Raw genomic sequence first — 17,467 nt, 5'->3', positions numbered from 1 at the left:
CAAAATTCATCCAACTGGACATTGTACTTTAAAACCCTTGTTTAGACATATGGCTTTGATTTTCTAGCAATTTTAGTGTCCAAATTATTTAGTGAAATACATGTATAAATGTAAAACGTTTAGTTCAGTACATTTGTTTTACAGTCAATTTAAAGTTATATAACGTTTTTGCTTTCATTTACCTATAAATCTGAGTGCTTTAAATAGGCATAATGAAGAAAACTGGTCACATTTCAACATTTAATTTGGAATAAGGAAAATTAACTGATGGAAATTGAACTAAAATGGGTTCAAAAGAATTAAAAAGAAAAAATATGAATAAAACACACAGAGAGAAAATGCTTAGTATATTTTAAGTCCCCACTATTGAACTTAAATGTCCAATTTAACTAAACTAAACTTAAGTTAACTAAACTTAATATTTTAAGTCAAGCAGGAACACCACATACTTTAAGTTGAAGCAACACATTATCTCTTATTCTAATGTAGAATTTTAAGTTGTGATAAACAATCAAAGCAATCATTTTTAACATGCAATCATTTATGTCTTTAGTGTTTAAGTGTTTATGGTCTGACCAATAAGTACTTTGAGCTGCATTTTATGTGCGAATAAAATGTATTATTGTTATCGCCTGATAACAGAAGCACTTTTCAGTACATTTTGTTATCAGGCGATAACAATAATACAAGTCTTAATCTAATACAAGTGTTAAGTCTTAAGGCAAGGCAAATAAAACTAATGGTGATTAAACATTATTTGTAATTTTATTATTTAAAATGGACTAAGGAAAATGAACGGGTTTAAAAGAATGAATAATAGCCTAAAGAAGGATAGAAGAGTTAAAGAGCAACACAGTGCTTAATTAGAGCATGCACATCTGTTTCTCTTAAAGGGGTCATGAACTGGCTTTTTAAAAAAAATGTATATTGTTGTCTCAGGTCAACTTATGACATTCGCTTGGTTTTTACATTAAAAAACATCAAAATGAATAAGTAATAGGCTATTTTCTGCCCTGGTTTTGAGCCTCACTCCTGAAACGCTCGGTTTTGCATTGAAGACTTGGAAGTAAACGCCCACTGCTATGATTGGATAACAGTTTTGCATATTATAATGAGTTTCATGTAATGCGCGAATCGGTGGGCGGGGCTAAACAGGCAGTGTTGAAGTAGGCGTTGATCTTCTTCTGTGGAGGCGGGGTTTTGATACCCTTTGACGTCATAGATCCCCACTTTGAAAAACCTGTCGTTCGCTGTGCCTGGTGTCAATAAAAGCTTTTACTGGAATAACAAGGAAGTTTTCAGTTCTGAAACTTACAGGATATTCTTATAGTATGATGACCTCTTATATGTCAAAAGCTCAAGGAAAATTAGATTTCTCAGTTCATCACCCCTTTAAATATATCCATTATTAACATAATACTAACGAATGCTAGACTAATGCTGCATATATGTGTTATAACATAATCACCTATATTTGTCTCAGGATGTCCTGTAACAAGGTGCTGTCGTTTCTGAAGAGCCTATCGAGGCGAAAGCCAGTGGAGCCCGATGGCGAAGAGTCCAACTTTAAGCGTTGCTTAACCACACTCGACCTAGTGGCCCTTGGGGTGGGAAGTACACTGGGGGCCGGGGTCTATGTCCTTTCTGGAGAGGTTGCCAGAACAGTGTCTGGGCCCAGCATCATTGTGTCATTCTTCATTGCGGCAGTGGCGTCTGTGTTTGCGGGGTTGTGCTATGCAGAGTTTGGCGCCCGGGTTCCCAAGACCGGCTCTGCCTATCTGTACAGCTACGTCACCGTCGGAGAAGTGTGGGCCTTCATCACCGGCTGGAACTTACTGCTGTCCTACATCATAGGCAAGAACAAACATTATTAAGCCCGACATTCATTGACCATGGATTGTTCAAAATTCCAGGAATCATTGGTTGTAATAAAAATGTTTTTATTGATGACACTTCCGCTTTGATAAGATATGCTGTATACACGTTTCCACACAAACAAACCAATCGTCTTCCGCAAGACGCATGATGTTACATAATGTAGCTTTAAAATATTTTGAGTATAATCACAAAATGTATTTACATAATATTGCAGAATCAACCCAGGCTGCATTTCCCAAAAGAATCGTAAACACAAGTAGACCGTTGACATTTATAGGGATATTAATCTGACAAGATTTATTTATTTATTTCTTGGGTTATAAACTTGCTTATCAAATGTCTGTAATGTATAAATGAATTGCTTGATCTGAATGACTTTATGACAGGTACATCCAGTGTTGCCAGAGCATGGAGCGGCACTTTCGATGACTTGATTGGAAATAAGATCGCAGGTTATTTGAGTGCAAATATACCAATGAATTTACCTGGCCTCGCTTCGTATCCAGACTTCTTTGCTGCTGGCCTTATAATGCTTTTGGCAGGCAAGTAAGATTTACAGTACATTTATTGTGGTGTCAATAAAAGGGCTATGGTAAAACACAGTAATACAATTCAAAATGAGAATTAACATGAGTCAGATTTGTGTTATTTGTTGTCATTTCTCAGGTATCCTTGCGTTTGGTGTGAAGGAGTCTGCCATTGTCAATAAGATCTTCACAGCTGTAAATATAGTAGTTCTGGTTTTTGTCATCATTGCTGGGTTCATCAAGGGAGACCTTGGAAATTGGCAGATAACAGAGGAGGACATTTTGAACTACACAGTAACCGCGTATGTTGCTTTATGAAATTTACAGAGCATTTGGGGTTATGGTAAAACTTAAAACTGCATGTTTTAGGGGCCGTTTTACTTCACACGACACCGTTTCCAACTAAAAACAAAAAACTTTTTATGTGTTTTGGCCGTTCATTTACACAACAACTGCGTTTATTTGGGCCCTGAAAACGGAAACTTTCAAGTTTTTGAAAATGAAAATGTTCTCATCTCTGTGTAAACTACAAAAATGCGTGAAAAGGTTGACGTCATGCGCATGTGTATTATGTGTTTAGTCATAGATGCGTAGTGTTTCTTTACAGTGACATCGCCATCTACTGGCCTGGCAGCAGAATAGAGCATTTTTAATCATTTTCGCAGATCCATGTGAACGAGGATCATTTTGACAATGGTGTCGTCTGTACGCGAAAAATACAAAGGAAAAACTTTTCCGCTTTTGGTACATGTAAACGTTGTCATGTAATGGTACCCTTAGATCTGTGACTCTGCAAAAAATTTTTATTTGAAAAATGTAGAGCCTCTTTGATAATGTGTTTGCTTGTTTTTAATTACCACACTATCTGCTATGTTGAAATAGTTTTTAACAGTGCTTTTTTTGTTGTCTAGAAATCTTTCAGTTTCAAATGAAACTTTGTCCAGTTTTGGAGCTGGAGGATTCTTTCCCTTTGGTTTTGAGGGAACGTTTGCCGGAGCTGCGACCTGTTTCTATGCCTTTGTGGGATTTGACTGCATTGCAACCACAGGTACTTCATCAATAGAGTGCAATAGTCTGGTTCCGGAAGCAAAACCTCCATTCACTTTCTCCATATAGGGAAATTGATTTTTAACAAAACCTTTAAAAACAGCCCTAATGTGAGAACTGAGGTTGTTAATCGACGCTTTATGCTTTTGCTGAAGCCATCAGGTCATATTATTTCAAAATTATCGTGATTAACAGTTGAATTTGTGGTAAAAAATGTTAATTACCCATGATTCTTTACAGAAATTTGCACAAATCAGAGAGTCGTGGGGAGCAAAAGAGCTCTGTCAAGCACCGCAAATGACATAATTGAGTTTGTCTCACTTTATATGCTCTCAAAATACTTAAATATTTGTATATATATATATATATGCATATTTTGCAATGAACTTAAAATAGATATAATCAACAACTTTAAATTAATAGTTTTATTTTTCTTCGTTGTTTTTAATTTAGATTATGTCGCAATGCTTTATGGGATTAGTTCTTTCACTAAAGCCGTAAAGTACACAGTTTTGTATCTTTTTGTCCAATTTTCAAATACGTTTTTGCTTCAAATTAAAGTTTGTAACGCTGTGATTCTCCTCATAGTAGCTGGTTGATTTGGTTCATGCCTTAAAATGCTTTAACAAACACTTTTTAAAATCCCTATGGGAAAAATGAGTGAAACAAATACTTCCGGAACCAACGCCGCTGAAAAAGCACTAATGCGCTCTATAGCGATATTTATAATTTATAAGAAACTGAGTATATAAAATTCTGTTGTACTCACCCACATGCTCCAAAACCAAATGCTGCTATTTTTTTCTGTGGAACACAAACATAATATTTTTGAATAATCTTTTCACAGTTTTTTGTAATTCCACAGTATCTTCTGATCATAGCATAGCAGGAAACATTACAAGAAGGTCTAATTCACTAGTCTAAATGATTTTTGTACTTTTGTACTTCAATCTCTGTCTCCTGTCATCTAGGCGAGGAGGTACGAAACCCTCAGAAGTCTATCCCTATAGGAATTGTGGCTTCTCTTCTCATCTGCTTCTTGGCTTATTTCGGAGTTTCGGCTGCTCTCACCCTCATGATGCCCTACTATCAACTAAATCTTCAGAGTCCCTTACCCGCAGCCTTCACTTATGTGGGCTGGGATCCTGCAAAGTATGCCGTGGCTGTTGGGTCTTTGTGTGCTCTCTCAACAAGGTAAAGCATCACATATGACCTATAAAGCACTTACTACACTAGACTCATACTATTAGGACAATAAAACACAGCATTGCATGATTAGTAGATACTACAGTAGATGCTCATGAACTAAAAAGGAAAGTGTGTCCATCGGTTTGGTAAAATTAGCATCATAAAGTCAAATGTAGTATGGATAATGCAGGACTCTATGACTGTCAAACACAGTTGTCAAGGATCGATGTTGATGCAGGACACATCAGAACAGAAGTTAATTATTTAATACCTGTGTTGGAAATCCAGGTTCATCAGGTTCTATATCTTTTTAACGATTTAGTTCTTTAAATGTATATATTTATAAAAGTCGGCATTAAACGGAAGTTGCCATAGTTCACGTACAAGTGAAAAAGCTTCTCGAACAAGAAAAAATGTAGGACGGGACTTGATTTTTTCCATAGGGAATTGATTGGATGGTGCGGTTTGCTATTGGTGGATCTCATGTGAGTGACAGGTTGCTCCGCCCTCACGCCAGTAAACAGAGAAAAGATGGGAAAGTTATTTTGTTTAAAGATTATGAGGACACATGAATTAAAAAAAAAAAAAAATTATTATTATGAATTCATAATAATTACTGCAATTACATAAAAAAACAAGAATAGTATATTTTGATTTCATGGTGACTTTATGCCCCTTTACAAAATTTTGATTTGATTTGTTTTTGGGGTCAACTAGAATAGGTTTTCATAGTTGGATGTTCAAAAAATACATTATTTTTCACATACTTGACATTGTTGCAGCTCCTTTCTTTCCAGTCTGTCAATAACACTCTGGGGTGCGTTTCCTAAAGCCGACTATGGTCGCAAGTTCTGTCATTACTAATAGAGTTCAATGGAAATTGCGATCATAGTTGGCCAACGATGCTTTTGGGAAACGCAACCCTGTTTAGTTTAGGCGGCGAGCTACATAGGCCTACCGTGCACCCCCCCCACCTCCCAACAAAACCATACTTTTTTGAAAGGTCTGGATGTGTAGAATATGAATCTGAATGTTAACATTGAAAATTTTGGGTTGCACTACCTGTTTTAGCCCTGTGAATAGGGAAACCCTAAAAAACGATTTTAAGCGATTTTAACACATCGAGATTGTCCTAGTCAATCAGAACAGCTTTTAGGTGACCCAATACACACTCAAACTTAACATATGATGACTTAGGTCAAATACCTACCATGCTGCTTATTGGTAGGTGTCTAAAATTAACATAGGTAAGGCTTTATGTCGATATAATGAGCCCATTTCAAGGCCACGACCTAGATTCGCCTATCATGCACCCCAACCCCCTCCCCTTAAAAAAAATCATGCTTTTCTGAAAGGTCTGTATGTGTAGAATATGAATCTGAATGTTAACATTGACATTGTTGGGATACACTAACTGTTTTAGCCCTGTGAATAGGGAAACCCTAATAAACGATTTTAACACGTCGAGATTGGCCTAGTCAATCAGAGCAGCTTTTAGGTGACCCAATACTCTTACTACACTAAATTGATAATTACTTTAAATAGTTGTTTTTAATTATTTTTAATTTAATATAGTTAAGGCCTTGTATGGATATAATCGATCAAGGACCATTTCCATAGCATCAGTTAATATGCTAACGTGCTAACATTCCAACATATCAAAGCTGACTACGAAATTATTCACAGCTCCTCCTCACCCTCCCCATCTTTATTTAATATAATTGACCCCTCTTACTACATTGATAGTTACTTTAAATAGTTGTTTTTAATTATTTTTAATTTAATATAGTTAAGGCCTTGTATGGATATAAAATAATATCCTTTATAAAATATATTATGGATATAATGCAAGATTAGCCAGAATGAAAGAAATACGTGACAAGAGATTAACTGAACCACTGGAATCTGCTCACAGAATGAATGTAACCTGTGAACTTATACCAGACACCATTACAGAAGGTGATGGATATCACAGAGAATGCTACCAAATATTTGATACAGAAAATAAATACAGTGGGGCAAAAAAGTAATTAGTCAGCCACCAATTGTGCAAGTTCTCCCACTTAAAAAGATGAGAGAGGCATGTAATTTTCATCATAGATACACTTCAACTATGAGAGACAAAATGAGAGAAAAAAAGTCCAGAAAATCACATTGTAGGATTTTTAAAGAATTTATTTGCAAATTATGGTGGAAAATAAGTATTTGGTCAATAACAAAAGTTAATCTCAATACTTTGTTATATACCCTTTGTTGGCAATGACAGAGGTCAAACGTTTTCTGTAAGTCTTCACAAGGTTTTCACACACTGTTGCTGGTATTTTGGCCCATTTCTCCATACAGATCTCCTCAGCAGTGATGTTTTGGGGCAGTCTCTGGGCAACACGGACTTTCAACTCCCTCCAAAGATTTTTTTATGGGGTTGAGATCTGGAGACTGGCTAGGCCACTCCAGGACCTTTAAATGCTTCTTACAAAACCACTCCTTTGTTGCCCGGGCGGTGTGTTTGGGATCATTGTCTTGCTGAAAGACCCAGCCACGTTTCATCTTCAATGCCCTTGATGATGGAAGGATGTTTTCACTCAAAATCTCACGATACATGGCCCCATTCATTCTTTCCTTTACATGGATCAGTCGTCCTGGTACCTTTGCAGAAAAACAGCCCCAAAGCATGATGTTTCCACCCCCATGCTTCACAGTAGGTATGGTGTTCTTTCTCCTCCAAACACGACTTGAGTTTTTACCAAAAAGTTCTATTTTGGTTTCATCTGACCATATGACATTCTCTCAATCCTCTTCTGGATCATCCAAATGCTCTCTAGCAAACTTCAGACTGGCCTGGACATGTACTGGCTTAAGCAGGGGGACACGTCTGGCACTGCAGGATTTGAGTCCCTGGCGGCGTAGTGTGTTACTGATGGTAGCCTTTGTTACTTTGGTCCCAGCTCTCTGCAGGTCATTCACTAGGTCCCCCCGTGTGGTTCTGGAATTTTTGCTCACCGTTCTTGTGATAATTTTGACCCCACGGGGTGAGATCTTGCGTGGAGCCCCAGATCGAGGGAGATTATCAGTGGTCTTGTATGTCTTCCATTTTCTAATATTTGCTCCCACAGTTGATTTCTTCACACCAAGCTGCTTACCTATTGCAGATTCCGTCTTCCCAGCCTGGTGCAGGTCTACAATTTTGTTTCTGGTGTCCTTTGACAGCTCTTTGGTCTTGGCCATAGTGGAGTTTGGAGTGTGACTGTTTGAGGTTGTGGACAGGTGTCTTTTATACTTAAAACGAGTTCAAACAGGTGCCATTAATACAGGTAACGAGTGGAGGACAGAGGAGCCTCTTAAAGAAGAAGTTACAGGTCTGTGAGAACCAGAAATCTTGCTTGTTTGTAGGTGACCAAATACTTATTTTACAGAGGAATTTACCAATTAATTCATTAAAAATCCTACTATGTGATTTTCTGGATTTTTTTTTCTCATTTTGTCTCTCATAGTTGAAGTGTACCTATGATGAAAATTACAGGCCTCTCTCATCTTTTTAAGTGGGAGAACTTGGACAATTGGTGGCTGACTAAATACTTTTTTGCCCCACTGTACCACAAATCCTGTAGAGTCCAATATACACAAAATTTAGAAAAATTGAGAAGTGCAAGCACAGAAAACAAGGCCAAACAAATCCAAATAGTAGAAGCTCACGGTGAGACATTTGGTGCTGTATCTCGAGTTATTGACAAGGAAATCATCGGCAGCAACAAAATGATGAAATTGACTGATCTGACCAAAATCTACATAGCTCATCTAGGATGCACAAACTTGCCTCAGCACCAAATGCCTCACCGTGAGCTTCTACTAGTTGGATTTGTTTGCTTGCACTTCTCCATTTTTCTAAATTTTGTGTATATTGGACTCTACAGGATTTGTGGTATTTAGCTTCTGTAGCAAATAGATCCTTTCCTCTAATTCTGCGAAGCAAATTTTCATCAAATTTTTGTTCTGCAACTTTGAGGACTGTTCTCCACCCATCACACTCAAACTCTCTTAACCCCTCATTCGTCCATATCACTTTCTTTTGTACCTTCTTCCGTGTAATTGAGTTGCAGAATATACAGTCAGGTGTGAAGAGCACCTTGTCACCAGTTGAGGCCCTCTGACTTTGCCTTGAACTTGCTGCTAATAGTTCAGGCTTCTGGTCGAGTCTTTTGAGATTCATGGTGAATCTTTGGTAGCATTCTCTGTGATATCCATCACCTTCTGTAATAGTGTCTGGTATAAGTTCACAGGTTACAGTCATTCTGTGAGCAGATTCCAGTGGTTCAGCTAATCTCTTGTCACGTATTTCTTTCATTCTGGCTAATCTTGCATCAGAATCTACGTTTGCCCATAATTGCAAGAGTGGTCTATATACAAGACCAGGGACATGCACAATGCATCTGGACTTTGGTTTTGTCCCATGACATACCCTATGCCTTGAAGGACCTGCAGTCACTTGGCCCACTGACTCATGTCTTTACTCAGGCATAACTGAGCAGTTCAACTATGAAGTATATATCTATCAATCTATCAAATGTAATCTAAAATAATTAAAAACAAATATTTAAAGTAAGCATCAATGTAGTGTAGTAAGAGGGGTCAATTATATTAAATTGTAAACTAAAATATTCAAACATCGAGCAATTCAGTGAAACAAATTTCTTGCTGTATAGGCAGAGGATGCAGACTTGGAGTATCTGTCTGTGTGAGTAAGAACAGTCTTTCAGGACAGTCTGCCTGACACAGAGGAAACTGTTAATGAAAATTAAAAAAATATCTTATTTTGTCATTGGATGAACAACCCAGACAGGTTTCTGATTTGTCAATGAAATTACTTCGATGGAAAGGGTAATGAGGGTTGGAATGTTAGCACGTTAGCATATTAACTGATGCTATGGAAATGGTCCTTGATCGATTATATCCATACAAGGCCTTAACCATATTAAATTAAAAATAATTAAAAACAACTATTTAAAGTAATTATCAATTTAGTGTAGTAAGAGTATTGGGTCACCTAAAAGCTGTTCTGATTGACTAGGCCAATCTCGACGTGTTAAAATCGTTTATTAGGGTTTCCCTATTCACAGGGCTAAAACAGTTAGTGTATCCCAACAATGTCAATGTTAACATTCAGATTCATATTCTACACATACAGACCTTTCAGAAAAGCATGATTTTTTTTCAGGGGAGGGGGTTGGGGTGCATGATAGGCGAATCTAGGTCGTGGCCTTGAAATGGGCTCATTATATCGACATAAAGCCTTACCTATGTTAATTTTAGACACCTACCAATAAGCAGCATGGTAGGTATTTGACCTAAGTCATCATATGTTAAGTTTGAGTGTGTATTGGGTCACCTAAAAGCTGTTCTGATTGACTAGGACAATCTCGATGTGTTAAAATTGCTTAAAATCGTTTTTTTAGGGTTTCCCTATTCACAGGGCTAAAACAGGTAGTGCAACCCAAAATTTTCAATGTTAACATTCAGATTCATATTCTACACATCCAGACCTTTTAAAAAAGTATGGTTTTGTTGGGAGGTGGGGGGGGTGCACGGTAGGCCTATGTAGCTCGCCGCCTAGTTCCTATTACTATGAACCTCCTCCTTCCAAAAAGCACCATGCGCTCTAATTGGTCGGCTGAACCTGTGTGTTGTGATTGTCACGCCCCTTTCCAACAACCGTGAGTTTCAACCATAGACTGTAAAAAAATATGGACGTAGTGTCCGTGATGTCACCCGTAGGTTTCTGAAGAGCATTTTTGAAGCCCAAAGTGGGCGGAGCCGACCGTCGCCATCTTGGCGCGTCACTCCCGAATAACCGAAAATAGGCAAAAAGGCAGGATTAGCTGAGGTGACGTGACGCTAACAGACAGCAGACAAATGGCTAGTAGTGACAGCAGAGACAATCCACCTGTCACTCAAGTGGCCACGCCCTTAATTATGCAAAACTTTAAGGCTTAATATAATTTAAACGGAAAAGTTATAAAAAAAATGTACTCCCCTCACAGTTGTCATGAAGGGCAACAGCTATATTGACCAAAATCACCTTTTGCACCAGGCTGTAAACATATTTTTTTCTATTGTAAAGTTTGGGATTTTAACATGGGGGTCTATGGGATTGACTCTCTTTTGCAGCCTGTTCTGAGTTCAGAAACAGTGTGCACTGATTTAGAGAGAATAACTCCCTTTGAAATGACTTTGCAGAACTTCTTCATGCGGCAAACATTACCCAATAAAGAAAGTTGGAAATGTAAACTAAAAATGCATAATAGGTCCTCTTTAAGCAAACTTAAAGCCTAACTTAACAGTCAATGATCACCATAGAGCAGCTATGAGAAAATAGCAGCTTAACACATGCATCACTCTCGTAGTTGTTATTTGCTGAAATGTACAAAATCATAAAAGGAAATACCTGGTTAAATGACTGTAACATCAGTGTAATGCACTTTTCTTTACAATTCAACAGTCTACTGGGATCCATGTTCCCTATGCCCCGTGTGCTATTTGCTATGGCCAGAGATGGGCTGCTCTTCAAACCACTGAGTAAGATGAGTGCCAGACAGAGCCCTGTCATCGCCACACTTGTTTCTGGAGTAATAGCAGGTATAATTCAGTTTGAGAACACAGTATAGTAACTAATCTAAGTGACGTACCTTAGTCTCATACCATAAACATATTTAGGGCCTTGTTGCTAAAAAGGCATGAAGGGATGTCCCAAAGCTCATTGAAGTTGGATACTTAGAACAACAAAGAAATATTATTTTGTTAACTATAGTACATGCAAATTTGGTTGTCTTGAAATTCTAAGAGTGAACTATTTGTGATTTTAGCAATAATGGCCCTGGTGTTTGACCTGAAGGCTCTAGTAGACATGATGTCTATTGGAACGCTCTTTGCCTACACCCTCGTCGCCATCTGCATCTTAATTCTTAGGTAAGATACAGATAAAGATACATATAATAGAAAGAATAATCTATAGCATAGATTTTACAAAAAAAAAAAAAATTCCCCCAAGAACCCATACAGGTTTTACAAAGCACACAGAAAATACATTCATACTGAAATATGTAATGCCACTGTAACTCTGTAAATCCTGACATTTATTGTCATTTAATTGTAAAAAATTATTATAATATATTTTTTTACTTTATTGAAACTTTAGACATAAAAAAAATCTACATATGTGTTTTTTTTTTTGTTGAGTACCATATTTGATACAGTACATCAGGATTTTATAGCTCATATAGTATGATATAGTGTGAATATGAAGTTCAGGAGGAGGAAAAAGACACTTTTAATTTCAATTTTATTCAGAGGCCAAAACTGAACCAAAAAAAAAAAAAACTATTTGGTGCAGTTGTGATGTTAAATAAAGCATTAGACTATTCCAACATGTCAGTTGGAAACACAGACTTCTATATTTTCCTCTCATGCAGTTACAGATGCAGAATTGTCACTGTACCACTTCTACGTAGATACGCACTTCTGCACGAGATAAGAAAGAACACACATTTTTATAATTTTTGGATCATGAAAGAGTCTTACTTTGCTAGAAAGAAAGAGTCAGAGTTGTGAGATAAAAAGTCTATATTAAGCTTATGACCTTACTCCAATAAAAGAAATGGGTGCTCATGAGATCTTTATAACAGTAGGCTATTGTAACAGTCTGGTGGTGAGCCAACACCAAGAACACTAGAACTAGAATTCAGTCTAAATCGTATAAATTCCTTCCACAAATAATGTTAACAATTACCGACAAAGTATTTTCCTCAAAAGCATTTTGGCATTGGTAGTACTGACTAAAATACTGGCAGTGCTCAGTAAAAAAAATTGCATATTATCCAGATCGAACACAAATATTCATATTCAGACAGCAAAGTTTGATGTAAATTACTGGCAACAGTAACAGTTGTGCAATAAAAGTATTTTTGTCCATGCAGGTACCAACCAGAGCAATCTGAGATCAGTGACAAATCACCAGTCCAGAAGTGGAATCCTTTTCGCCCCCCTGAATATGCTTCTGCTTCAAGTTCTAAAGCTGTGTCTCTACTGACCGTACTAACCGGTGAGTTTCGGCTTTCATCTTTTCATGCTTGAATGTGTGCAGTGATGAGAAGTATACAATTATGTTGAGTAAGAGTTGCTAATACTTCCTTAAAATCCCCCTGGTCTTTCTCACATCTTGTCAAAGATAGAAATCATTTAGGCCTATGCAACTAAACAAAGAGGGCCGGAGGGAGGGCCGCTGTCCTGCAGAGTTTAGCTCCAACCAGCTCCAACACACCTGTTTGAAAGTTTCTAGTATGCCTAGGGAGACCTTGATTAGCTGGTTCAGGTGTGTTTAATTGGGGTTGGAGCTAAACTCTGCAGGACAGCGGCCCTCCAGGACCGAGATTGGTGAACCCTGGTTTACACAGACACCAGTCACGATGTTGGCGTTCCCCATAGCGTCAATACCAAGACGCAGTGTCGAAGTTCCACCTCGAAAGGGAACTGCAGCACACGCTTACAATAAACAAAACGAATATAGTTTTCGTTTTAGTTATATTCATAGTTATCGTTCTTGGTGTGAACGGGTCTTTAATAGTTGTGGTTACTCAATGGGTATTTCAATGTTTCAACTTCTTATTAACTTTTAATGTCCTTTCTAGTTGTGCTTGCGGTTATCCTGAGTGTGATCATCACAAAAGGTCTACCAGCTGGTCTGATTGAGGAGTGGTGGATGATTCTGATAATCACTTTGGTTTTGGTGGGTTTTGTCGTGATTATCATTATTATTTGGCGGCAGCCGCAGAATCGGACCAAGGCTGCATTTATGGTAAGTTTTCACTGGGTGTAAAAGGCAACAACATATGACTTTTTATGTAATGCATAAAGAAAATGTGCCTGGATGTTGTTGCAGTGGTTCTCAACTGGTTTTGCTTTGGATCTAGATTTTACATTCGACAACTATACAGTTGTCATAACAATACAGTGCCAAATTGCACTTATTAAACTGCATTATCACAGTTAAAATCCTCCACATCCAATTTAATTTAATTTCCTACCGTTTCGGAGAGAAATCTAGTAGCATGTTGATCTGCCAGTCGTGGGTTTTTCATGCGGAGAACTCCGATTTAGAAATTTGCATAATGATGCATTTTAAAGTTAATGACCAAACATTTCATTACAAAATTTTACAATGCTGTTGCAGATGAAATATAATGTGGATAACATTAAAAATATATATATTTTCGTCAGGTTAGATACAAATTATTAATTGCGCAAACCCCTTTATCTAAACCTCTCTACATAACCGTTGGACTGACACATCCGCCATGTTTGTAGTTTTTAACACGTTTTATTCATGTTTGTAGTTCTAATCAAATCCTCGACCAAAGTGCAATGGGTTGTGGGCAATATTAGCCGTTAGCGTGTGCACGGATCTGCACTTTGGATTCTAACCGGAAAAAGTAGACCATCCGGGTATCTTTGGATTCTCATTTCATTCATACAATAATTCTAATTTCGAATACTATTTATGACGGATATAGTATGCGAATTGGGACGCAGCAATGGTCTTATTATTGGGAGAGGTACTATACGGTTATCCGTACCACATGTGATGACCTACCCCAACCCCGCCCCTAAACCTACCCGTCACTTGGGTTACGACCATAGGGTTACGACCAGAGAATGTCTAATAAGGCGAGAAGTTTCACTCTCAGTACACTTCCGGCTTCTGAACTGGTTGCAGTTCCACTCTGATTCCATATGAGGGAGCTCACAGGACGAGCGCAGAATGAATGGAGGTCTATGGCGCTATACCCATCAAAATCCACTTTTCTCAGGATATAATTTTTTGTCTAGTAATTTGAATGTTGTATTCGAAAGGAGATGCAAAGAAATTACACATTGCTTGGTGTTAGATTTTTTAGAGTCACTTATTTGCTTTAAAAAGTCTTTTAAAGTGTCAATGACGTCACACACATCGTACGACCAGAGATACTGCTTTACGGCAATCCTTCAGTCACTTTGGTGCTTTCACGGTCGCTCTGCACTTTCTTTTCTCTCGAGGCATCAACAACACAGCGGACACAGGTAAATACACGTGCTAGAAGAGTTTTTGTTTTTGTTTCTGGTCCCGCTTCGGATGCCACGATGCCATCAAGCGGTATCTCTGGTCGTAATCAGTCCTTCACTGACCAATCAGCGTTCATTAGCAGAATGCTAGTGTGTTATGGGCAACAACAACTCAACATGTAAGAAATCGAAAGGACATAAGTACTCGTTCATTCAACTTTCGACCTATAACCCATGTTGAACTTGCAAAACCTACAATCAAATCTGAGATTTCTCAACGGCAATCGGGTGAAAGAGACAAATTTAGCCGTCTAGCCTCATAGACTCCCATTCATTCTGCACTCATGGGCGATCGCCCCCAGTGGAACTCTGGTGGAACTACAACCACAATTCGGTACAATAGGACTTAATAGGGAGTGGGCAGGCTCTCCGTAGACGGGCTCTGGTTACGACCAACCAAGAGCGGTTGTGGTCACGTGTGGTCAGGTGTGGTCCGGATAACCGTATAGTACCTTGGGAGATATCATACAAGGGTCGGTTATTTTTTTACAGTCTATGGTTCTACCATTTGAGAAAGCATAACGGCTAACTTGGATCACTTGGAGTTGTGCGACAGTCAATCACTGAATGAGTGAGTGAATGTATGAGAAGTGCCGTAAAATAAAATATACCTGTCACACAATTGTCCATGAATTCTCTTATAAAATAGCAGGTGAGTTTTTATCAGGGTTGCACTAGCAGATATAACTATCTGTAATTATGAAATAAACAGCCACTTAAAGAGGAATAGGCTACTTACATTACTGTTACTTAACAAGTTGACAAATATACTTAAACACGTGTAATGTATAATGTAATGTAAAGTATCATTTCTAATTTGACCATACTTGCTTATCAGTACATTCGTCAGTAGACTTTCAAAGACAACAGAACTATGAAATTACATATAAAGATGTCCTTAAGTCCTACTAAGTGGGTCAAAATTAAATTATAATTGCATTTAATATACATTTAAATAATAATTAATTGCATTTAACATACATTTAAGTGTCCAAAAACATTACATCCAGTATGCACTTCAGTATAGTATATTCTTTCTGTAATAAGTATTTTTGAAAGTATGCTAAAGTGAACTTTTATTCACACGGTTGACTAAATAAATTTTGAGAACTACTGTTGTTAAGAACAGTTGCTATGGAAATTTTGAATTAGTCCTCAGAAACATTTTCACATTTTTCTGTAGGTTCCACTCCTGCCAATACTTCCTATTTTCAGTGCATTCATCAATGTCTACTTAATGGTCCAGCTGGGAAATGATACATGGATTCGCTATGCAGTGTGGATGGCAGTGGGTAAGACAACATAGAGACATTCATACACTGCCAGTTAAAAGTTTGAACACAATTGGCTTATGCATAATATAATACATTGTATAGGCTAGTCCATATTTCTTTCTCTCTCTCTCTCTCTCTCTCTCTCTGTATATTATATATATATATATATATATATATATATACACATATATACATACACTGTATGTGTGTGCATGTGCTGCATGCGTGTTTACAAATCTGCTAAAACTGCAAATATAGTATAAATTGATGTGGATGTGTATACTTGCTGAAGTATAATTGTCTTTCCTAATGAAACATAGGCTTGCTCATCTACTTCTGTTATGGAATGCACTTCAGTGAACAGAAGAAACGAAATGTAGAGAAGAAACGAAATCAGTCTCTCAAACAACCCATCCCTGTTGAGACAATTGCTGGTAACCTGGAGGACAAGGAAAGAAATGGATCCATTACATTGAACCAAATCAAGTTGTAAAGCCAACATTAGTCTTGTGCTTTGCACCTGGGACAGGGAAATTGTATATTAGATTTTTTTGTACTGAAATGTTTATTAATGAGGATGAATTTGTATCACAAATTTTAAAACAAAATGTTGTACACAGATGATGATTGAGACTGAGTACACTCTCTTTGTGATAAAAGTCTGAACCTATATTATATATTCGTATTAGTACCTCTGAGGGTACTGCCCCATATTTATTGTTATTGTTACTAATCGTAAAGCCTATAGATAACAGAAAATCTGGAAGCACTATGCATCAACCCATGACATTTCTCTTTCTTTGTCACCGCTGTTACGTTCAATATTTTGCTTTTGAAGATCAATGCCATTAGCTAACAAATATCATTGCACCGTCCACACCACATTATTATAGTTTATTGTTATTGTGCTTTGTGACAAGAGCTATATATTTTCTTGTAAAAAATTATTACTATGATTTTTTTAGTGTGTTCTTGTAGTTGAAATATTGAGCTTAAAGTTGTGTAAGTGTAAACACAATGAAATACTGAAAAAAGACTGTAAGAGAGATGTCTTTATGTGGCTCTGCTGTGACCTGCCCTATGAAGCATTAAAAACTTTTTCCAGACCTCTGTTATGACTGGATTTTTTTAAATCTGAGTGAACTTCTAACCTTTGAATAGCACATTGAATCTTTTTTTTAAATAAACACTTTTCAAAATGCTATCCAATATTAAAGGGATAGTTCACCTAAAAATTTAATTTCTGTCATTAATTACTCATGTCGTTCCAAACTCGCAAGACTTTCGTTCATCTTCGAAACACAAATTAAGATCTTTTTGATGAAATCTGAGAGCTTTCTGTCCCTCCGTCGACACTTTGACACTTCAAAAAGTTAAGTTATAAAATGTTATAAACATTGATCA

At 37.3% G+C, this 17,467-nt stretch overlaps 1 protein-coding gene across 1 annotated transcript; it reads left to right on the top strand.

The window, feature by feature from the left end:
- Positions 1-1,484: 1,484 nt before the first annotated feature.
- Positions 1,485-17,168, top strand: LOC307158969 (cationic amino acid transporter 2; the record flags this gene model as incomplete). Its single annotated transcript, XM_079872010.1, has 11 exons — positions 1,485-1,854; positions 2,265-2,420; positions 2,545-2,707; positions 3,317-3,453; positions 4,424-4,646; positions 11,134-11,270; positions 11,498-11,600; positions 12,608-12,732; positions 13,319-13,485; positions 15,973-16,081; positions 16,384-17,168. The coding sequence occupies 11 exons, from the start codon at positions 1,485-1,487 to the stop codon at positions 16,554-16,556; spliced, it is 1,863 nt and encodes a 620-aa protein (XP_079728136.1). The 3' UTR covers positions 16,557-17,168.
- Between the last annotated feature and the right edge of the window lie 299 nt (positions 17,169-17,467).

The sequence above is a fragment of the Squalius cephalus genome (assembly GCF_949319135.1).
Source record: "Squalius cephalus genome assembly, chromosome: 5".
In the NCBI taxonomy this organism is placed as follows: Eukaryota; Metazoa; Chordata; class Actinopteri; order Cypriniformes; family Leuciscidae; genus Squalius; species Squalius cephalus.
Note: the sequence above shows the minus strand (reverse complement) of the source record. Positions and strands in the feature narration are given on the sequence as shown.